This window comes from Notechis scutatus, chromosome 2 (assembly GCF_049901735.1).
Source record: "Notechis scutatus isolate UNSWTSFEM ecotype Mainland chromosome 2, rNotScu1.2, whole genome shotgun sequence".
Lineage (NCBI taxonomy): Eukaryota > Metazoa > Chordata > Lepidosauria > Squamata > Elapidae > Notechis > Notechis scutatus.
Window position 1 is genome coordinate 236314365 of NC_142010.1, and position 24310 is coordinate 236338674.

Consider the following 24310-nt stretch of genomic DNA (forward strand, 5'->3'; position numbering starts at 1 on the left):
TTGTGAAATTAGTTTCAAATAATCTCAATTATTCCAACAGGATTTTCCATTGGTATATAGTTATAGAACTACTTCTTTATACATCTACGTAGATAAATTGATATGTAAATATAAGTAAAATAATACATAATTCAATTTTTCCAGAACCTTTTGATAGAACAAATACTGCTAGAGCAGTACATGAAAAACAGAAGTTTGATGTTATCATAGATGAATTTCAAAAGGTAAATGTACATACAATCTAATAAAATATTTTATTTAAGTTATTTGTGTGTAACAATTGTTCCAAGAAAAAAAATGTTTTCTTTAGATTGACTCTTAAGAATTGGTTAAGTAGTTACTTTGGCATCTTGTTCGGCTATAGATTGATTTTTACTTATAACGTGAAGAAATGTGTGTAGGGCTGACAATGAGGAATTCATTCTGTCAATAATCAGTTAGTCAATCAAGATCCTGCCTTTTGTTCAGGGGTGGGATGCTACCGGTTCTGCCTGGCTCTAAAGAACCGGTAGCTCTGAAGAGCAGCAGACACAGAACTGGTTCTGTGTCTGTTGCTGTTTGGCCCACCCGCCTGCCCGGGCTCTTATGTGACCTTTATTTCCTGCTTTTTCAACCTCAGCTGCTTTGCGCGGCACAGCTGAGGTTGAAAAAGCAGTAAAAAGGTGCTTTTTGAAATGCTGCGCACCTGCGCACAGCGCTTATCAGCTGTCCGGGCGGCACAGCTTATGGTGTATTACACACTGTGTATTACACATCTCACTGCTCCTTCTTTCAATGTATGGTGTGTATGATTCTGTGTGTGTTTTGGATCCTTTCCTTGGTTGAATCCTGTGAGGCAAGGGTCATCTATAGTCGGCAAGCCTTGCTACAAATTGGACTGAAATGTGAAAAGGCTATTATGGACGATTTTATGCATTCTCATAACATACCGAAGGATCACTATCCCTGTAGGAAGGAGGAAGAGGCGGAGAAAGAGGAACAGGAAGAAGAAGAGAGGATGCCGTGCTGGGATTTTCTTTAGGCTCAGTAAGTTTCCAGAAGGTTAGAAGGTTATACGGTTAGAAGGTTAGAAGGTTATACAATTCCCACATTTGGGACAATCAGAACATACATCACTGCTTTTAGCACCAGCGTACATTCCTCTTAGGAGACAGGCTTTGGCTATAATAAAGACAGTGAAATCTTGGCCAGAAGATGCTTCCCAACAACTTCAGGATTGTTTTGAGAACACAAATTGGGACATCTTTTACTACCCTGACCTAGAGGAGCACACTGTAACTGTTCTGTGCTATATCAAACACTGCACAGATACTATCACTGAGGATAAACATATTAGGATTTATCCCAATCAGAAACCCTGGATGACCAAGGAAGTCCAGCGCCTCTTGCATGACAGGACCAAGCAAGGCCTTTAGGTTCGGTGATGGGGCAAGATACAGTGTTGCCAAAGCTAATCTGAAGAAAAGTATTCAGAAGGCCAAGACTGATTATAAGAGGCAGATTGAGGATAATTTTTATAGCAATAACATGAGGCAAGTGTGGCGAGGGATTCAACAAATTACAAACCATCAACCGACCAATGTCATCCCTGCTGAGGGGGATGCTTCATTGGTAGAGGAACTGAATCATTTCTTTGCTTGCTTTGAAGTGGAGACACCAGAGACAGATAAAATATAGCCACCAGCCAATTGTAGCCCCCACCTCATTGTGGAGGAACAGGAAGTGAGGAGCATTCTGAGGGCTGTGGACCCTAGAAAGTCTGCCGGTCCTGACGGTATCTCTGGCTGAGTACTTAAAGACTGTGCTGATCAGTTGGCTGGAGTCTTTACCAGGATCTTCAATCGGTCTTTATTCCAGTCCACTATTCCATCTTGTTTGAAGGCTTCCACCATTGTTCCGCTGCCAAAGAAGTTCCCTGTCAATAACCTCAATGATTAGAGACCAGTGGCACTCACTCCTATCATCATGAAGTGCTTTGAGAAATTGGTCTGCCGGCACATCATTTCTGGTCTTCCGCATACATTTGATAAACACCAATTTGCATACAGAAAAAATAGATCTACAGAGGACACTAGCCATCACTCTTCACACTGCTCTGACTCATCTAGAACAGCGGGGGGGCTCTGTGAAGATGCTTTTTGTGGATTTTAGTTTTGTGTTTAACACAATTCTTCCAAATAGACTAGTGTCTAAACTTCTGGACCTTGGACTTTCCAATTCAATCTGCTTTTGGATTATGGATTTCCTGTCTGGCCGCTCACAGAGAGTCAGATTAGGTAATCATACCTCTTCAGCCCTTATTCTTAACAGTGGTACACCACAGGGTTGTGTGTTGAGTCCCTTACTCTATACTCTTTATGTGCATGACTGCATTCCCACTCATGTTAGTAATACTATTGCTAAATTTGCAGATGATACAACAGTGGTGGCACTCATCTCCGGGGCTGTGTGAGTCTGCCTACCGAGATGAGGTAGACCGGTTGCTTTCGTGGTGTGGAGACAATAACTTGGTCCTCAACACCAATAAGACCAAGGAGCTTATAGAGGATTATAGAAGGAACAGATCAGACACCCAGCCCTTGCTTATCAATGAAGACCGAGTGGAGCAAGTGGCCAGTTTTAAGTTTCTGGGTGTTACCATAAACGAGGACCTGACCTGGGGTGCTCACATTACAGCACTGGTCAAAAGGGCCAGCAGAGATTAAACTATCTGAGACTTCTCAGAAAACAACAACTGAATAGAAAACTGCTGGTGACTTTCTACAGCTGCACCATAGAGAGCATTTTAACTTACTGCACCTCTGTATGGTTTGCCAATTGCACAATGGCAGATAGGAAAGCACTCCAGAGGGTTAACGTCATTGCCCAGAAGATCATTGGTTGCCCTCTCCCCTCTTTGGAAGACCTTTATAGTTCCCGCTGCCTTAAGGAAGTTCAAAACATTCTCAAAGATCCATCTCATCCTGGGAACCCTTTTTTTGAACTATTACCATCTGGCAGATGGTACAGAATAATGAAAACAAGGACAAATAGGTTGAAAAACAGTTTCTATCCCAGGGCAGTAGCTCTTTTGAATTCTGCTGTATATGGTGTCGGGGGTTTTCGGTTCAATGTGTGGAGGGTGAAGGATGAGTGTTTGTGTTTATTTTCATGGTCATGATGTGCACTGAAGATGGTGTTAGATTTCGTTGTACAAGGTGCAATGACAATAAAATAAAGTAAACTAAACTAAAAGTAGTTTAATACATCATAAAAAATTTTTTCTCAGAAATCATAAGTTTTTATTAAGGAAACATTTTAATGTATTTTATATGTCTTTATTGCTATTCTGAGTATTAATATTGTTTTGATGTTGTATGATTTTAAAAGTATGGCCATAGTGTACTAACATAATTGTATGATCTGTTCTATCCCATAGTCATGGCAGAGACTGAGAGACAGGAAGGATTTGAACTGTATACTACCTGTAAGAGGAATTATACAAAAAAGATGATCTCACTAACTGGACTCTTCTGAAATACAGCATACATGAGATGCCCGGGATGCGATATTTCTCCCTTTCTTGCTGCACTTTTTTTAAGAAGATATTTTTCTTTCAGGTTTTTGGTAGGAAAATTTTTTGTAAGAATTCAAAGAAGATTGCAATGTTTATGATATTAAATCAATTTGAACACTGGCTTCTGGAGTTATTAAATCAGTGACCAATAAACTACTGCTATAATACGAATTTTGCAAAATCTGTTGCAGTTTGATTTCCTGTTACTATGTATCGTAGTAGTTTATGCATCCACATTAAATACTGAAACAGAAAGATGAATGTATGACAGCCAGCAGTGATAATAAAAAAAAGATAATGGTGTAGTTTTCCTAAGAGTAAGAAGTACAAGCCAGTAGGCTCCGCTTTACAACTACTAATTATAATATGCACTTTAGCTCATTCCAATTTTAATGCCATAGTAATAAACACCAGCTTTTAAGCAATATTAACAACTTGGTCCTGATTTTTCCTATTGATCCAGGCTGATTCTCATTGAAATCATGACTTGTATCTTGGCCTATGCTAATTGCATACAAGAATCTATTTGATTAGCTGCTGCTGTATACAAGAACAAAAATCTTCACAAAGAAAAGTAAATATTGAGAAAAAGATATATTTTTATTTTGATTTGATTTTGATATTTTCCAAATATGCAGAATTTTATCACAGGAAACATTCAGTAACAGGAGGCCCTAACTGTTGTCTGAATTAGTAGATCCCAAATATGCCATTACTGTCATTTTGAAGAATAACTATGGAACCTTAGTTGAAATTTTATAACTAGGAGTTCAGTAATATTTTGGCTGTAGTGTCGGTTTACTATATTCTAGTGGTCGTAGTAGTGCCTTCCTGAGGGAGTAAAAATAAAACACAACACATAACAAAAAAGAAAGCCTAGGTACTGCAGATCTTAAATTTTTGTCCTTTTTCTTTTTACGAAATGAAGTAGGAGGAGTTTGTTACTCTCTTCAGACCAGCGGTATCTTTAAACTATTATGAAACAGATGGAAAGCAAGCACAATCAAGAGTGATGGTCCCCTTAATTGCACTTCTAATATGAAAAAACGAAAACCTGCAAAGGTTGTACTACTGCCTGTATATCCCATCTATGTAAAATCCTTGCATCACAGTAAATAAATGTAAAGAAGTGTCCTCTGCACTTTCTCATGCGCTTTGCTCCAAGATGTGAATTTGCCCTCAGTCAGGCTCTCAACATTTTCTTTCTGTATCAATAATGTACTGATGATTGCTAATCGTAACTGCTACAATAATTTTTTTTAATTGTTTCTATGTAAATATTAGAACTGCTATATAACTTGGGATTTAAAACAAATCTTACATTTTAGCTTTTTTTCTAAAAAAGTTTGGGACTTCTTTTAGATCTGCTGTAGCACAATTTGTGCCTCTTATATTTATTGCAGACCAAGTAATATGTTAACGAATAATTTCTTTTCATTGGTATCAACCTTGCTTTTTTTTAAGTTTAAACATTTTATTGTGTTAAATGGAATAAAGTTTCTCTGTTGGAAATAAAGCAGTTTTGTTACATGGGCTTTCAGTCAGCTGTTTAATTTATTTTTCCTTTTCTTTCCCTAGCTTAAGCTACCAAGGTAATCATGTTTTTAGCCATGCGCAATTTTGTCATTTGTGACCTCATTAGATTAAAACATCGCACATTAGATTTGTACAATCCTTGGAGTTTACATGCACAAACATACTACCTCTATGCAACTCTTAAAACAGCTGTGCCTTTTTCCCAGGCTTGGGTGATAGTCTTAAGGAGTTGCAGACAGTTGTTAAATTTACATCCTGCCGCATCCAAAGAGCTACACAGTGCAACATTTTGGTAGTGAAGTTCCACTTTGTATTGTGAATGCAGGAAAAATAACCTGCAGCTTTAGCTAATTTCACAAACCCTTAGAGCAATTCCACAACTTTGGGCAAATCGTTTTAGAGCTCTGCCAAGAGTGGTTTTCCTGGTAGCGTACTACTTGGAAGAAAGGTAAAACATAACCATTACTACAAAGAGCTGTGTTTCTATCCCTCCCTATTATGGGCCCACTTTTGAATTTGGCTCTCTATTTTCTGCCTCATTATAGGTTCTGGATTCATCAGTCACACAGGGTGTGTACTAGCTTTCTCTGAGGGCACCTAGCTGCTTGAAAGTAAAAGGGAATTGGGTGTGAAAGAGGCAACAGAGGCAGAGGCAATACTGTTGCCAAATGGTCCAGGCAAATTGCATAGCTGATGTTTGCACATCTATTTAACATTTGTTCTACTAGATGAATTTAATTCTCAATATTAGTTTTCAGTTTTCTAAATTAGCAATCACCGGTAAGCCAAAATGCACGGAACCAGATTTTCCTAATAGTCCAGTACATCTGGGGATATTTGTATCGGGGAGCGGGGAGAACGACCTGTCAGAATGTTCTCTTGTAAGAGTTACCATTTTCTGCAGGTAAGGAACTTGTTATTTTCAAAGTTGTGGCTTTATTTACAGACCAGTAAGAAAGGTTGCTGAATTTATACAACATTGTGCTACCTATTCAGTTATAGTTTTGCAGGAAAAAACCATTCCCAAGATTAAGGAGCAAAGAGTACCTGTCATAATGTAGTCATAGGCTTCGACTCAGCTGAGAAACAGAACTTTTTCTAGTTAATGACTTGGAAAGACAATTTGAATGTCAACATGCTGTTTATTTTAGAAGATATATGTAAAGGGAAGGATTGATTGAGAGTGATCAATAACAAGACTCTTTCCTCAAGAATGCAGAACCTCACCATCATAAACAGCCGCTTCAATTGGCTCTTGCATATTGCTTAGCTACAACCAAATAGGACATGGGAAAATCTGAAAAAGAGCAAGCAAGCACATAGGAAGAGTGACCAGTCACCAATTTCAGTAGGTTGTTTATTCATTGCTCAGCAAGACAAAATTAATGAGAAAAAATGTTTGGAATTGTATGAAGTTTTTTGGAAAGGCAGGGTAGAGATGGCAATCGCCTGAACCCAGCGAGAGAATTTGCAATGTTCATTTGAGGTCATCTGAACCAGTTGTCCCTTGATTTTGATGTATATGAGAAATTCTATTTGCTACTAAAGGCTAATGATGGCCTATAGTAAACCAGGATCAAGACCAGTGACTTCCAGAGCTGCCTTTGTTTTAGAATGTTTTGACCCAAGAAACAAGGTGGTGTTAGGACCCAGCATTCAGGTTCAAGGTGGCAGAGCAGTTTGTTTCAACTTTCTGTTCTATTTAAAGACTTCTCCTGAGTCAGGAGAGCCACTAAGCTGTGGTGGGTGACAGTTTGCTTCTGGCAGCTCTGGAGAATATTGAGTAGAAGGGGAAAAAACATAGCAGAGGAACTACCTGGGGAGAAATGGAGGCGGACTGCATCTCAGAATGTGATGAATCACTTGATATTTCTGTGGAAGATGAAGAGGAGGAAGAGGATGGGTCACAGGGTGAAGAATTTAACAGCAGGTATTGTTCTTCAAAGAAAATAAAACTCATCAGTGCCAGATTGAGAAATGGTTGGGAAATCGGACAAGAAGCAAGAGCTTTATGCAAATGCAGTGAGCCTTAGTGGAAATAAAAGTGTGACGAATGAGTGAGATTTTCATGGTAAATGTAAATGCAGCTGGTTGTGTTTCTGTCTGCACCAAAGGCATTTTTCTATTTAAAGATCTGACGTTGAGACTCTTGGATTTGGCATCTTCTCCTCCTCCTCCTCCTCCTCCCTAGCTGGGTTGTCAATGCATCTCAATCAAATTTACTCTAAGAGATATATATGTGTAGAGGAGAAAAATGTACAAGTGTAAAATGACAGTAAAAGAAAGACTTGAATTTCTTCAGTGAAAATTACGAGGAGGTTCTGGGTGATGTAAAAATGGGAAAGACATTTGAGTGAAAGGATCAGTAACTTTTAGAGAATTCCATTTCCATTTGTGTTTGGAGTCTGTAACCAATTACTTTCCGGCAAGTTGTGCATGGCTTGCTTAACCTGGGTAGTATCTGAACACCATCACACTTTTATGGAGGAGTTTGAAACATACAACACTTTTAGCATTTAAAGAAAGATAACATTTAGAAAAGAACATTGAATAAATGGGCTTGAACCATAGATCCAGATTCTAACCAATATCTAAAAGAGCGGTGGGCACCATGTTGATATGCATGTTCTGTATTTATACACTATGCAAGACACATAATACGTAAAATCAGCACTGCCAAAACTATGATGGGGGTGGATGGGTGGGGAAACAGCAATTATAGAGTTAGAAGACTTTGAAAGTCATGTGTTCAAAATCCTGCTCAAATTTGGAATTGTAAAGAAATATACATACAACTATAGTCTTCCTGGAAAATGGCCAACCTCAGTTTAAATTTTTCTATTGTGACTCTGCCTTCTCTGCCTATTACCATCAGGTAAACGAAATTAGCTGATCTCTACAAGAATTCATTATTATTCTTTTTTTTATTAAAACAGTTCATTCAGACATACATTGCCAAGCATACCTGCAAATCTTTTTTGAATTCTTTTAGACCATGAATAACCTGGGGCATTTATCTCAAATACGTGCAAGAACCAGAAAGAAAACAGGTGACCCTGCTTCCTAGGACATTCCCTAAGCTCTGGGGCTAACCTTGTGAAACTATAATGTCAGATTTGTATCTGTCTCAAGAGATAGCTTGAAGATGGTTTACTATACACATAGAGAAACAAGAGTATTGAAAACTAATCTGGAGTAGTATATGGATCTTGTAGAACTTTCAAAACTTTGAAAGGTTATGTTTACCAAATTAAAAAAAATATTTCTGGCAGCTTTAATCTCAAGGTATGATAAATGTTCTAAGTAATCTGAAATATTATTTCCATCCATGAATTTATTTGGAAGAAACAGTTGCATCTGTAAAGGTAGCTTAAACATAGTTAGAGGAACAATTGTCTGTTCTTCTGGTTTGGGAATGAATGCCTTCAAGTAGGATTAGGCAATGAATAATTGTATTTAATAATTTAATTGATTTTATGAGAAATGTTGAAATTAAATTATTTTTAAAAAAATAATTATCAAATGTGTAGCATCTTGAATAAGTGAAAGAAAACTATAGGTTTTTTTTTGCTGAGCATGTAAATAGGTTCCTCAATTATCATGGTTTAGCATATTATTCTCATGAGCCACGGTGGCGCAGTGGTTAGAGTGCAGTACTGCAGGCTACTTCTGTTGACTGCCAGATGCCTGCAATTTGGCAGTTCAAATCTTACCAGGCTTCAGGTTGACTCAGCCTTCCATCCTTCTGAGGTCGGTAAAATGATGGGCCAAATTGTTGGGAATATGCTGACTCTGTAAACCGCTTAGAGAGGACTGTAAAGCGGTATATAAGTCTAAGTGCTATTGCTATAGAAATAATTTATATTAACAATAAAATTCCCTGCATTCTATTAAAGAAATAAATCCCAGTGAGTACACGAATACATAGATTGAAATCCTAAGTGCACAACCCTTTATATAGCTATTCAGAATGTTAGCAGTTCACTATAATAGAATAAAATGTGGGCCAATAATATTACCAAACTGTTGTGGCCAAATAACATCAAAATGATAAATATAAGGAAGAAACATGAGCTCAGATTTAACCACACAAAGAATTGGCTTATTAGCTTACTTTCTACTGGTTTTTATTAGTTGGATTTACAATTAGATAATCTTAATTTCATTAACAGAAGCTGTGCATTAGATTTTTTGGAGGAGGAAAGATAAACATATATTACAAACGGAATGAATTTAAATTTTACCATTTGATTTTTTTTAAACAAAAACTGCTACAATCATTTTTAATTGCAGCCAATAAGTTCACAATATCTAATTTGTATTAGTCTACTAAGAATATTGGGTTCTGCACTATGGATACATAATTTAATTAGCAAAATGGATTCTCTGTATGTGTGTGTAGCTTCTGCTAAGCAGTGGTTAATGGAAATGACTTGTGTTGGTTGCTAAAAATGTTCGATGTTTCTGGGAACTCACCCAACTTTGCTGTGTGCTTCTTCTGTATAGTAATAAATGCTTTTTACAAAATCCATCTAGACATTTATCAGCAGACTGAGATAAAATTGAGTTAGAGGCATAAGAGCAGAAGATGCATCATAGTCTGCTATTAATCTGGGACTGCTAAAAGATTCTTAAAATTCAGTACAGCCAGTTCCTGTGCTGAAAGTAGGATTACATTTTGGGGGAAACAGAATGGGTTTTTTTTTCAAAATCAGCACTTCCTCTGCACCTCCCAAAAAAACAACAACATTAATACCTACTTGTTTTGTGATCACTCCTTAATGCCTACTTGTTTTGTGATCACTCCTTAATGCCTTTGCTGTTTCTGCGGGGAACAGAGGAACCTGGCTCCAGTAAGATGATTCAATTTTTGTACAGATGTGGTAGAGGACAGTAATTCAACAGAGTTATACAACATGCCACTGTTACCTCACTGGACACATATTAAATTTGCACAGATTCTTCTTATTTTCGAGCTGATCAGCTGTAAAGTAAAGGCAGATCTCCAGTGGACTGTATATGAATTCCATAGACATATTTAAAGAATAAAAATGGTAGCAGCTATATTGCTTTCCCAGTTAACAGAAGGAGGAGGAGGAGGACAGAGGCTAGAAGCAGTGATGAAGGAATGAGGGTGATGAAGGAGTAACTTCATCAGTGGTCTTATATGCTGATATTTATGACAGATTGTGGCCATCAAGGCAGAACTTGTGTAGAAATTCCTGATGTATCCAAAAATTGGGTATACTGCAATCAATACATGAATTCTCTCTGTCAGAGGGAGGATGTCTGTCATTCTTTCTCTGCAGATATTATGCAATAAATGATATTGTTACGCTGGCCCATTCTCTGGTTTCCATGTATTCTGAATTCCATGCTTAGAAGTCTTGACTGCATGGAACTCTATATCAGAAGATGTCCATGGTCACAACATGAACCTGCTGATGTTTTCTCTGTGTAGGAAAGCTTCAATTTGAGAAAGAAGCTTGCCTCTTAGAGCATGATGGTGGAAACTGATGGGGCATTTGGCAAGCTGGCACACTGTTCTCTTCACATTCTCTGGCAATGTGGTTTTACTATCCTAACACATAACTAACTCAAACATTGACCTGGATCCAATCCCAATTTTGAAAAAACTGTGTTATTCTTTTGTAAATGCTTTCCTCCCTCCTGAGCGTCAAGGGTAGCCAGTTCCATATACTTGTGCACTGGAAAGTTTGGCTCATTCAAAATAAAATAGAGACCATGTGCCAGGATAGCCAGTCTGATATAGTAGTTAATGTCCAGGCTAAAACTCAGGAAACCATGACTTCAGGAAGGTATGTTTGCCTCCTGGAGTTACTTACAAAGGTATAAAGGAGGGATAATAATTAATTAGTTAAATGAATAAATAAAATAGCCTGACATTGATAGAGCTGGGATGGCCAATCTGTATGACAGAGAAAGTATGAAGATTTGCTGCTATTATTGTACCTAGACAATATTTCTTCTAATTAAGCCATTCATTATTATTAAGCTTTCATTATTATGGAAATAAAAAGCAGGAATCCAGATGCAGCATCTGGCAGCATCTTTCTGCTTCTATTCCTTGTTAAAAAATAAATCTGAAACTCTAAAGCAGACCCCCCCCCTCCCAGTATAACTGTACAAGGCTCCAAACCAAGCTGGGAAACTTGCCTGCTTTTCTTGTGAAAATAAAGCTAACAGAGGACATATCAAAAAGCTGCCAGGATGGAGAGAATCACACATGTTATGTGCATTTGTAATAATCTATAAACACACTTTTAATTTCTTAAAAAAATATCAAGAACAATCTTTTGGAGAAGGTTTTGCTGATCAGGAAAGCAGCACCCCACAGAGCCTATCAATGATATTTGTCCTAGCTTTTTCTTTAAAGTGAACTCAAGGAGTGCTGAGGCACAGGACATGTTCAATCTGTGTATTTCCTAAAATGTCTTGAAGCAATGACATGGCAACAGCTAGTATATTGCTGCTGTCTGTTTCTGCCTCAGAAATGTACACAGGAAAGTACTCACCATACTTTTTGGATAATTCCCTGCAAACCAGGATTTAACTCGTATATTTAAATATCTCCTGATAGTTACCATGGATTACTGGTATCAGTTTGAATTCATTTGTCTTTTGCTTCAAACCAAAGTGGCAAATTGGAGGATTTCCTAGCAATTTCTTCAATTGTTTTGTCTATGATGGCTTCCATCATAGCAGGTGTAGGTCCAATTGGGCATCATCAAGCAGAACCTCATACTAAGCTGTTCCATGGTTTCAGATTGTGAACAATGGTGCTGAAGCATCAGCATTTTGCTCCACCATATATCATAATGTGGTTAGGCTTGTTACTCAGAGAATGCCTGCTTGGTCCCACTTCTCAGTTCCTCAGTTCCTGATGTGATAACTGCGTGGTGTTTTTGCAGGCAGTGATTGGCTAAAGGTTTTCAGAGCTTGCTCAGCAAATGCAAGTATCCATTGGCTGTTAGTTCTCAGAGAATGTTGTGGAAGGTCCCCAAACTTGGCAACTTTAAGACTTGTGGACCAACTCCTAGAATTTTCCAGCAAGCTATGCTTTGAGAATTCTGGGAGTTGAAGTCCACAATTCTTAAAGTTGCCAAGTCTGGGAACCTTTATTGTGGACTCTCAAACAATGTGTGCCTGAATTGGATCATATTTTTTTCAGATCTAGAAATAATCACAGCAACGGGTCAATCTCTGCTGTATTTTCATTATGGAATTATATAAGACAAATGAAAGAAATACTAGAATTTCCCTAAAATATAAGTTCCAGACATTTTTCCCATTTCCAATTTATATATGGTTTATTCTTTAATTTTTAATTCAGACCATATCATTTTTAAAATGTATAACACTGAAAAGATTAACATTTGTATCTTTCCCTTTTCAGTATTATATTGGTTACAATACACCCATGAACATACATAATCTCACACATGCATATACCCACATCACGCACGCACGCACGCACACACACACACACAGAGAGAGAGAGAGAGAGAGAGAGCTTGTTTTCTTGTTTAACTCTAACAAACTTTCATTCAGTCCCCAAATAAATTAAAGTAGTAGGATAAAAAGATTTGAGGTGGCAATCTGATGGCACCAGCTTCTTGAATTGTGAAGTCTCCAAGTTCAATTTTTGCTAAAAGAAATATAATGAATGGGGAAATAGAATAGTACTTTAAAAAAGTGTATGGCTTTACAAAAACTACAAGGTTTCAAAAAAAGATTAGAACTGGAACACTAAACAGTGTCCAATTGTGAAATGTGGGACAGTCTGCTCTATCATTTGAATGAATTGCTTTCAGAATAAGAATATTAGCCTGGATTTGATCTTGATAAACCTCAAGGAGAGAAATCTGCATATTAAAAGGGATTTTTAAAATATAGATAACTTGAAATAAGCTATTTGTGGGGGAGAAACAAGTGTCTTATGGATTGGCCTATTGATATAATCATAATCATATTGTCAATTATGACAATATGACAGTTGTCAATTATGGTTCAATTTGATTATAAATGTGTCCTGCAAAAAACTAGAACTTGGCTCTTAGCATGAGAGAATACATTGAGGTTCAGTTCTGCATTTGTAGTTAGGAATATAAGCTTCCAGGTTTTTGTAGATGCTGATTCCCAACAGAATAAACCTTACAATGCAATGTGACTGACAGAGCTGGAGAACCTCTCTGTCTTTATACCCATTTTAGAAACAGGAGAAATGAGTTTTGATCTAGAGTTACTTAAGCTAGTCACCTTAGTCACCATTTTACATAGTCAATATTTTGAAAAATATTTTTATGGTTTTTCATAAATGTTATTTTTTCAATTAGTACTTAGGATCACTGAGATTCAAGTGACATTGATTGGTTCCATGTTACATCAGACTCCTTAGTAATAGTAATATAGTTTATTAGTAGTAATACTGTATTCTTAACTCATCGAGGTTAATGAAAATATGGCCAGATACCGGTAACCAGAAAGATGTTTTGATATTTCATATACCTTTAAGAACTCTACATTTCTTTGAACTAAGCAAGCAGGATCAAAATTTACAGCATATTAAAGCCTTCAAAATATTTTGGATTCAAAGACTTCTGATTTCAAAATAGCCCATTCTGAACCCAAATTAGCTTCTTGGAGCTTGAAACATATTCTTAGTTCATTGGAAATGTTCAACCAATTTCTGACCTTAATGAAAGTATTAGCTCAAAATATTACAAGTTTGAAACATTTTCACACATTTCTATAACAGACATTATTTAAAGCATGACCTTTATGAATGGTGAGAAAAGAAATAGCAGTTCTCAGGGCAAAGTGAGTAATTTTCTCAATAGCCAACAACCACATAGCTTCAACCACTCAGCTATGAAACACAGGGAAAGGAGCAATAAATTCAAACTGTTGGGGTGTAAGAAAGGATCTGCACCCTCTCACTGACAGAGGCAGATGGTCAATGTAGTTTCTTCTAGTGTGGCAGATAAATTCTTATCATACCACACACCATACTATGATTTTAAGAGATTTATTTGCCTAGCAGCCAAGTTAAGCTGTGTAAAGTCAAGAGGCTGAAACTTACTGCTGGAACCTGACACACAGAGCATAAAATATCTCCGCCTCTCTCCTACAGTTATACAAATTTATAATCAACTTTAGATTACATGGAAAACTTTCTCCTGTCTTAAGTTTACCTTAGATTAGTAGTCCAACATTGCATTCTTATGGCAAGGAAGACTCAGTACTGTCTCATAAAACAGATTTAAGACTTTGGAAAAGTAATATTTATATATTTTATTATTTGGTTATTCTTGTGTTTATTAAAGAATGTTATAGTTTCTTACTATTTGTTTCTTTAGCAGTTTTAAAAAACAGAGCCAGAATGAAGAGATGGAATCCAAGTTGTCTGATGCCATGGAGGTTGTTCAAAGTGAAGAAAGTAGCTTAACATGGGAGACCAATTCAAGTAGATGTTCCACATCCCATGCCTCAGAAGCCAGCGTTACATCTGGGGTATACAGTATGGAAAACTCATACACAGATTGTTCTTCAGGGAAAGTTACTTTCCTGAGGGAAAAGAGAAAGACTTCGCAGGAAAAGCTGAGCAATTCAACCCATCAGATGTTAAATGAGAAGATGGAACCTGACAGCCAAGAATGTGATTTTACTCAGATGTCAGTGCTGAAAAAAGCTGAAGAAAGTGAACTTGATCCGTCTGATCCACAATCATGGCCCTCTCAAGTACAGCCTTCTAAGATTAAAGACTATTTGGTTCAAGTCACAAAGGAAGTGACTGCTGGGTCAGAGGATAAAGAAAATATTTTGATGAAAAAGGGGGAGCTGCCTATCAAAGGAACAGTAAGAGCCAGGATCCTTCAAATCACTGCTGTATTGGAAGAAAGACATAAAAAGGTTTTCCGAAGGATAAACAATAAAGATATGCCTCCACCCTCAGAGGTGATCAGAAAGCCAAGAGAACCACCCAAAGTCTTCTCCAGACGAGGCATATCTGTATCTTTACGGCACATTGAACAAAACACTGCAGAGAAGAATAATAAGAAGGAAGTTCTGAGTTATAATCTCAGACATGTAGAGACAAAAAGTTCAAAGTCTGCACTTTACAACAAAGAGGAGAGGAAACCACAGCATTTGTTTCTCCCTACAACGCAAAAGAAGCCTTCAGAGAAGCTACCAAAATTTTCAACACACCTTGGTGACAAAACAAAGAAGCCAGACACCAAACAATATTCACCTGCAATTCATACCTCACTTCCAGAACTGACTCAACCAGCTGAATCTGAAAAAATGAAAAAAAAGGCAAAACAGTCTGTTTCTCCAAATACTTCAAATACCGCACTGGAAAAATCATTCAACTTTGTTGGTGAAAAAAAAGAAATTCAGGATCATACACCAATGACTGTTGAAGTGTCTGATTTATTAAAAGAAGTAAGGTCACTGTCCGAGAATCAAATAACTCAGTCTTGTTCCCCAGTTCCTGTCGAACCACTTCCTTATGTTGAATCAGAAACAGAAAATCAATCTGACTCAGTTAGAACAGTGTTATCAGAAGCTTCGATTCAACATGTACAGCACCCTCATAATATTGCAACAATTCACTGTGAACCTAAAAGTTGTAACTTAACTGAAGTTAAAACTCACTCTGTGGAATCTACAATTCCTTCAAGACTGGAGATCAAAGATCCATCCTTAGGGCAGTCTGTTGAAGAAGCAGAGAAGCAAGAGGTTTCTCTTCATTCAACTGACATCACAGATGCTAACCCTGAGATGTCAAAATTACCATCATTTGTTAGAAAAGCAGAAAAGCAAGAAAAAGAACAATTATCAGAGAAATCTTCAGACAAAGAAAGGATGCCGGAGCAATTTACTGTGCTTTTACAAACAAAATCAGACCAGCTACCCTTATTGTCTTCGGTTCAGGAGTCTGAATCTGCATCAGATTTAGCAGTTATGAATGCTGAACCTGAAGTGATTGATTTAGCTGAAATTACAAATCAAACTATGGACTCTACAATTCCTTCTGGAATGGAAGTCAGTGATACATCCTTGGAGTTTTCAGTTGAAGAGACAGAGAAACAAGGGGTTCCTTTTTATTCAACTGAAACCAAAGACACCATCCCTGAGAAGGCAAGATTACCATCTTCTGTTAACGAAGAAGAAAACCAAGAACAGTTGGCAGGGAAATATTCAGAAAAAGAGCAGTTAGAGGACAAAATAACTGCACCTTTTGAAACAAAGTTAAATCAGCTACCCTTGTTTGGGTGTTTGGACCACAAGTCTGAAGCTCATGAAACTGAACCTGCATCTCATTTAGCAACAAGGCATAGTGAATCTGAAACATCTGATTTCGCTGAAGTTAAAAATCAAGCTATGGACTCTGCAATTCATTCAGAAATGGAAATCAACTTAGAGCATTCAGTTGAAGAAGCAGAGAAGGAAGCAATTATTCTTTATTCAAAAGAACTCAAAGATAAAAAAGCAAGGTTACCATCTTCTGTTAAAGAAAGAGAAAAGCATGAAGAACAGCTGGCAGGGCAATATTCAGAAAAAGAAAGATTACAGGACAAATTAACTGCATCTTTTGAAACAAAGTCAGATCAGCTACTTTTGTTTGGTTGTCAAGACAATAAATCTGAAGATCATGAAACTGAACCTGTATCTGATTTAGCAGCTATAGGTGGTGAGCCTGAAGTGTTGGACATATTTGACATTAGAAATCAAGCTATGGAATTCAAAATTTCTTCACAAGTGGAAGTCGAAGGTGAGCCCTTGGAGCATTCTACTGGAGAAGCTGAGAAGCAAGAAGTTCCTCCTTATTCAATTAAAACCAAAAATGCCATCTCTGAAAAGGCAAGATTACCATCTTCTGTTAAAGAAAGAGAAAAGCAAGAAGAAGAACAGCTGGCAGGGCAATATTCAGAAAAAGAAAGGTTACAGGACAAATTAACTGCACCTTTCGAAACAAAGGCAGACCTGCTACCCTGTGGTGCTGATGACCATAAATCTGAAGCTCACGAAACTGAATCTGAATCTCATTCAGCAGCACCTGAAGTGTCTGACTTAGCTGAAATTAGAACTCAAACTATGGAATCCACATTTCCTCCTGAACTGGAAGTCAAAGGTACGCCCTTAGAGCATTCTTTTGGAGCAGAGTTTTCTTTTTATTCAGCTGAAACCAAAAGTGCCATCCCTGAAAAATCAAAATTGCCATCTTCTGCTAAAGAAGCAGAAAAGGAAGAAAAAGAACAGCTGGCGGAGGAATATAAAGAAAAGGAACAGTTACAAAATAAATTAACTACACCTTTTGAAAGAAAGTCAGAAGAGTTGCCTGTGTTTGAGTGTTTGGAACACAAATCCAAAGTTCATGAATCTGAACCCGTATTTGATTTAGCAGCTATGTGTGGTGAATCTGAAGTGTGCGATTTAGCTGAAATTAGAAATCAAACTATGGAATCCACAGTTCCTTCAGAAATGGAAGTCAACAGTACACCCTTGGAGCATTCTGTTGGAGAAACAGAAAGGCAGACAGTCCCTCTTTATTTAACTGAAACCAAAGAGGCCATCCCTGAAAAAGCAAGATTTCCATATTCTATTAGAGAGGGAGAAGAGCAAGAAATAGAACAGTTGTCAGACAAAACAAAGGTGGAGGATCAATTCACTGTCCTTTTCCAAAGAAAGTCAGGCTCTCTTCCCTTGGTCCACAAATCAGAAGGTGAAGAAACTGAACTTGCACCAGATCTAACTTCTACAACACAGGAAATCTGTAACACCATGGAAGAACCCACCGGACTTTCAAAGTCCTCTTATACTATGGTTAAAGAAGAAGCCGGAAAAGAAGGAAAATTGAAATCAGACTTGCCAAGTCAAGCTGCTCAGACTCAGCCATCTCTGACCACTGTCTCAGAAGGAAAACATCTAAGAGACAAAACAGAGACTCAGCTTGCCTCAACAGAATCTTTGTGCCCAGATTCCACACTCTTGGTTCCAAATGCACAGGAGGAAAAGGCTCAACATCAAGAGTCAGATGCAGAACATCTTGTCATCTCCAAATCCATAAAGGCACCACATGGACCTGAAGAGATATCACTTCTCCATGACAAAGTTACTGAGCCAGTCAGCTCATCAGAACACTTGCTATCTACTCCATCTTTTCTTATTGCCAGTCTGGAAATGCATGGGACACAGCCACCTCCACTAAAGACTACAGCACCATTGTTTGAACAGCCAGACTCTAATATACCCTGCCTGACTCAGCAAATGGAAAGACACAACAATCAGTCTGATTCCACTGAATTAACTCCTGTGATAGCAGAGGCGTCTTTTTCTACTGGGTCTTTCCAAAATGCTGAAACAACAAAAGAAGAAAACCCGTCTTTGTCATCCACAGAGGTTCTAGCCAAAGAATTAGTATCTAAACCAAAGGAGCCAGAAACGGGCACGGATAAAAAAACAGGGCGACTTTCCCCCACTGTATCTGCACAACATCCAGGTCACGCACCTGTTCAAATGCAAGAATTGAATTTAGAAAATCAGCTGCACCCCACTATAAACGCACAGTCAGATGTTGAGAAACAGGCTAAATCCTCTTGTGAAATAAGTGAAGATCAGCCGAAACAACCATTGGAATCGAGAGAGCATTTTATGCAGCAGAATTCTACTGTTTCATCCCAGTTGGAAGGAACAACTGCTTTGCATGCTGTCAATGAAATGCATAAGGAAATTATGCAACCTGATAAACCTATCATCAAGCCATTGCAACCTGATTCATTACATCCGGGTTTTGAGCCACCACAGACAGATGCTGTTCAGCAGCTAACTCTTCGGCATTTATCACAAACACTTCTACCCATAGATGTGGATACATTGCAGTTAGGAGAAGAAAAAGAGGTAAATGGGACCCAGCCTCCTTTGCCCGCAACTAAGCAGGCTTTATCACAGTCAGTTTATTCAAGAGATGTGCAAGAAAATCAAGGTATTTCACTAACTTCAGCCAAAGATTCTGAACTTTTAAGCTTGCAACTCAATAAAGGTGATGCAGACCACTATGGCACTGCTGATCCAGAATCAAAGCACCTGGCAAAACATGCTGTTGAACCTATAACTCTGCAACCAGAGACTCCTTCCACAAATGAGATGCAGTTCATGCCTGAATTGAGAAAACATTTAGATGCATCTGTTCCCATTTCAAGCACAGAAGGAGAAGGCCTTCAAATGCCTGTATCTGTGACAGCAGAATCAGAAGATGAACAGCCAATATCTTCTAAAAAAGATAGGGAAGAAACGGAATGTAGTGCACCCATAATTCCAACATCCAAATTAAAAGGTTCTGCTTCAGAAACACAGGGAAATCAAAATGATTTGTCTAAGACATTAAATGAGGCATCTGGATCACCACCATTAATTTTATCATCTGTCCCTGATAAAATAAAGCCCCAGGCAATACTTACTGAGTCAGTAGTAAGTTCACTACCAGCCTCACAACAATCAAATGCTATTTCTTCAGAACTTATGGACAAAATTGAAATAGGAAAAAATAATTTCCCTTTCCCCGACTCTCAAGATGTATTGTCAGATTTACCATTCCTTACAACTTCCTCTATAGAGGAGGTCAGCAAAGAACCACTGGATTCATCCATGGCCACAAAAACTGTGTCTGAGGAAACCAGATCTACTCTACATGATGCTACATCTGAAGAAATAAATGAATACTCTCCTGTTTCAGCAGCATTGTCTGCAGAACATGTTTTTGTTGAACCTATTTCATCTTGTGCTTCTCCTGAAAAAGAGAAACAAGTGCAGCCTCATTCAATTTTCAGTGAAGAAGAACCAATGGATGTGGCTGTTAGGAAAGCAAATGTGGAAGATGCTCAGTCTCATTTGCTTGTTACTCCATGTTCTGAAACTGAGAGGCAGGATAGCAAGCTATATAGTCCTGTGGCATTGCAGTCAGAGCTGGAAGGTCTCACTTTATTGAATTCCACTGAAGAAAAACCCAAGCAAGAAACTTCCACCTTGCCTCAAGGAATATTATATTGCCATGAAGAAAAAGAAGACCAAAAACGAAGAACTTCTCAGACTGAATGTTCAAAAGACCAGGATGCTCCATTAAAAGACAACAATTTATTCCAACCAGTAAAAGAATCACAGTTGGAAAAAATTCAGCTTTATTGTTCTGCAACTCTTCAAGATTCATCCCAGTTGGCCGATATGAATCTCCAAGAACAAGAGGGTTATCTGCCTAAAACTGACGAGGTAGATTCTGCTGTTCCTGTATTATCACAGTTGATGGATGATGCAAAAAAGCAAGAAATGCAGATAACATGGTCTGAAGCTGCTCAAATAGAAGGTAAGCAATCGGTTTTGTTAAAAAATGAAATTAAACCAGACTTGCATCCATCATTCACTGCCTCCCTGGATACAAAACAACCAGAATTCTATTCATTTGAGGAACAAAATCAGACTTCTGAACAAGAACCACTCATTTCATCTCTTTTCAATAAGAAAGTGAAAGAGCCAGAAGAGAATTCATATCCATCTTTAGTCTCAACATCTTTATTGAGCCCATCCAATTCTGCTACATTGGATTCAGATAAGAAACAAGAAGATCAGCCTTGCATGATTGTAATAACAAAGGAGATGCCAGAAGAACCCATGTCTATAGCTGCATTCCTTCTTTCTGAGGCAAGGACAATAGAAACGTTTTCCCCACAGATCTCAGAAAAAGAGAATTTAGATACTCAAGCTCCTTTTGGGGATACTGACTCAATAAATGGTTCAACTGTCCTTCCTGAGAAAAATGCAACAGCAGAGAAGAAAACTGAGTTTTCTCCAACACACTTTGAATCAGAACCCCAGGTAGACAGAATCATTAATACAGAACATCTTTCAAAAGCAGAAGAAACAAAACATTTGCCTGCCATGGAGGATACTTTGAAAGTGCCTGAAAACTATTTGAGTAAAGAGAAGGAATTCAAAGATCAAGAAAAATTGAGAGAAGAAGCCTTACCAGCTCCTAATCTTGATCAAAGAAAAGACATAATTAATATTTCTGAAAGTTGTGAAGTTCTGAAAACTAATGTTCCTCTCATTTCCACTGTTGATAGAAAAAAGATTATACTAGAGGCAGTAGAAACCATTTCATTGTTGGAAACAAAAGCATTTAATGATACTAGAGATGTGGTTGTTGATAAGGAATCTTCAGTGGACAAACCAAATAAACAATATACAGAGGTTTTAAAGGTAGATCACCATGAAATGACAGAAAATGAATCAAAGGAACTTGGAAAAGGGAAGGGTATTAAGGAAAGCACAGAAGTTGAAGAGGTTTCTGTTATTCCAGACAGCAAAGATGATAATATTTTTAATAATGCCAATATTGATTATGTTGAAAAGGATACTTTGATTGAAAATACATCTTTCACTCAAACAGAAAAAGAAAAGACTATTCAGGACACAGAGAGACCATTTGATGATATAGGTAAACGATATGTTGAAGCAACATATCCAGCAGCAAAATCAAAGAATATTTTGGAGCTGTCTTTATTAGAAAGAGAATTGAATGAAGCCCCTAATGGAATGATAGAAAAACAACATGCAGTAGCTACCCATCAAGACATTTCAAAAACAGCAAATGAAAATAAAACGATTGAAGCTGTTAGGGATGATGATAAAAGCTTAGAGCATGAGTTTAATTTAGCAAACACTAATGCAGTCTTATTTAATACTGAGAAAGATGATTTGCCTCAGCCTCCAACTGCTTCCTTGCCAATGAGTGTAGTAGACTCTGAGGTTCTAGAGATGTCACCTGCCTTGGCATTTTTATGTAAAGATTTCTCTGAAGAAGCAGAGGGTGATTCTAAAAAAGATAGCCACAAAAGTAAAGAAGTGAAGGGTATTGATCTGCCTTTTCATATCAGAGATCATATTCCAGATGATGGGATTGAAACACATCTGGAGAAGGAAATTCCTAGAGATTACACTCCAAATAATGTGGAAGAATCCAAGAATGAAGACATTTTAAATGGTCAGTCTTTTAAAGAGGAAACTTTAACCCAACCAAAAGTCACAGAAGATGCTTACGGACCAAATGGAAAAAAGAATGAGTCTGCAGATATTCAACCTGATCTATCTGCCCAAGTGGAGGAATGTCTGAGTGATACACTTACAAATGGGGTAACTGAGATTGCGAGTGATGTAAAAATTAGGATTTGTCAGCCAACACATGCAATTCCTTTTGGAAGAGAGTTCTGTAGCTCAGGAGCTAGCAATGATGACAGTAGTCAGAGAAGAGAAGAAGAATCCTTATCTGAGGACACAGAACAGCAGCTACCAGAAGAAACAAGTGATGAGGAGTCTAGTCCAATACTTGATTATGCCGCAACTATATATCAGACTGAATCATCTGGGCAAGATGGATCAAAGAATGATGCTGGATATGCAGTCATCCAAAACCAACAGTCTGAAATAAAAGAAGTTCATGGAATGGATGAAGGTGAAGTTGTAAAGACTGCAGAAAAAAATGCACAGTCTCTTGAAGGATTAGGTCAGGCTGAGAGGCAAGGTGAAAGACAACTAGAAGATACATATGTTTTAGTTGAGCCCCCAATACAAGATACAAAGGTTTTAGATCACAAAGATCTTCCATGTTTGGACACTGAAGTGCAAAAAACTGAGAACAGAATTGGAGAAAATGGTGCCCAGCATGTAATGCAGTATGACACAACAGACCAGTTAGCAGCAGGGGTAAAATCTGAAAATCAATTTGGGGAAGTTGACTATTCTCTTTTGTCACATGATTTTGATACCTACCCATTATACTCAATAAAAGAGGAGGAGGACAGTGACATTGATGAAGATCTAGCTGAGCTCTTAAACTATGAGGTGGTTACCCACGATGATGTCTTTCAGGAAGAAATCTCTTCAGAAATAGCTCATGAAGAATTTCTTTTTGATGATAAAGAATCCCTAGCTGGCATTAGTGATACTTATGAATTTGTGAATGAAGGAGAGGCAAGAATGTATGCTGAAGAAAAGGCGGCTGAATCGCTTGATCTTGAAATGCTACAAAGAAATGTACCAGAATATGAATTTCTACAGAAAGAAATTGATGAAGCACATTTGGATACATACTGCTATGAGTGCGAATGTCCCATATCCTCTGAGGATAAGCTGTTTGAGGAGCATAAAGACCATAAGGTAGCCGATTTGGGTACAGCTGTGACTGTGTTAAAGGTAAGACATTCAAAGTATGAGGTCATACTGCTCTTTGTTCTCACTGTCATATGTTAGTGTTTAACTAAAATAGACAAAAGCAGCAATATATACCGTGTTTCCCCAAAAATAAGACCTGGTCTTATTTCTTTTTGGCCCCAAAGTAAGCATCACGTCTTATTTTCGGGGGATGTGTTACCCACTGACCTTAGGACTACCAGAGCCAAGCCTCCCATGCCCCAATATCTGTTGCACTGCTGCCTGACTTGTTCTGCGGCTGCTCATGGCTTGATGCCGCATGACTCATCACCCTGGTGCTGCTGATCATGGCAGAATATTGCGTGGCTTGCTGGGCTGGTTCCACCACTCATGGCAAGATACCATGAGGTTGGTCGCACCAGTGCCACTGCTTGTAGCAGGACACCGAGTGGCTGGTCATGCTGGTGGCCCTGCTTGAGGCAGGAGACTGTGGTGTGGTGTGCTGTTCTGTGTGGGAGCGGTGGCACCAGTGTAATGAGCCTCGCAGCATTCTGCTGTGATTGGTGCACTGGTGCAATGAGCCTTACAGTGTTCTGCCATGAGTGGCGGCACCAGCACGATGTGCCATGTGACATCAGGCCGTGAGCAGCTGCTGAATAAGTCAAGCAATGGTATGACAGATGTCGGGGCATGGGAGGCCTGGCTGTGGTGGTCATCAAGTAAGTGGGTGCAGGGCATGTGAGTCAGCTCAACTCCCCCACTCCAGCCCTAGCTTGATTTTTACACCTGCACCTTGCCCCACCTCATACAACCAGATGGTGGGCCTATTTTTGGGTAGGGTTTATATTAGGCACAGGCGTGAAAATCGGGCAGGGGTTTTTTTGGGGGGGAGTTTTTTTTGGGAAAAAGATTATGTTGGTCTCTTTTTTTTTTTTTTTATTTTTATTTTTCCCTCGCCGGGTGAGAGAGCACCGAGGCCGGAAAAAAAAA

The 24310-nt window shown here is 38.2% G+C and overlaps 2 protein-coding genes across 17 annotated transcripts in view; both read left to right on the forward strand.

The window, feature by feature from the left end:
• TENT2 (terminal nucleotidyltransferase 2) overlaps positions 1-4430 on the forward strand; it is a 41963-nt gene extending 37533 nt beyond the window's left edge. For all 11 annotated transcript variants that reach the window (XM_026670580.2, XM_087958319.1, XM_087958316.1 and 8 more), the window contains 2 exons: positions 145-224; positions 3419-4430. In XM_026670580.2, the coding sequence (XP_026526365.1) occupies positions 145-224; positions 3419-3493 (155 nt within the window). In that variant the 3' untranslated portion in view covers positions 3494-4430. The remainder of the gene's footprint in view (positions 1-144; positions 225-3418) is intronic.
• Positions 4431-6798: 2368 nt separating this feature from the next.
• The window catches only part of CMYA5 (cardiomyopathy associated 5), a 61957-nt gene continuing 44445 nt past the window's right edge, over positions 6799-24310 (forward strand). For 4 of the 6 annotated variants that reach the window (XR_015748207.1, XR_015748208.1, XM_087958324.1 and 1 more), the window contains exons 1-3: positions 6799-7022; positions 14473-16614; positions 16987-23362. Coding sequence is in view for 4 of the 6 variants with exons in the window: in XM_087958324.1 (XP_087814450.1) it covers positions 6919-7022; positions 14473-16614; positions 16987-23362 (8622 nt within the window). In the remaining 2 variants the exon portion in view is untranslated. Of the gene's footprint in view, positions 7023-14472; positions 23363-24310 lie in introns of all 6 variants that reach the window. The other 2 variants (XM_026670456.2, XM_087958323.1) reach the window with 2 other exon arrangements.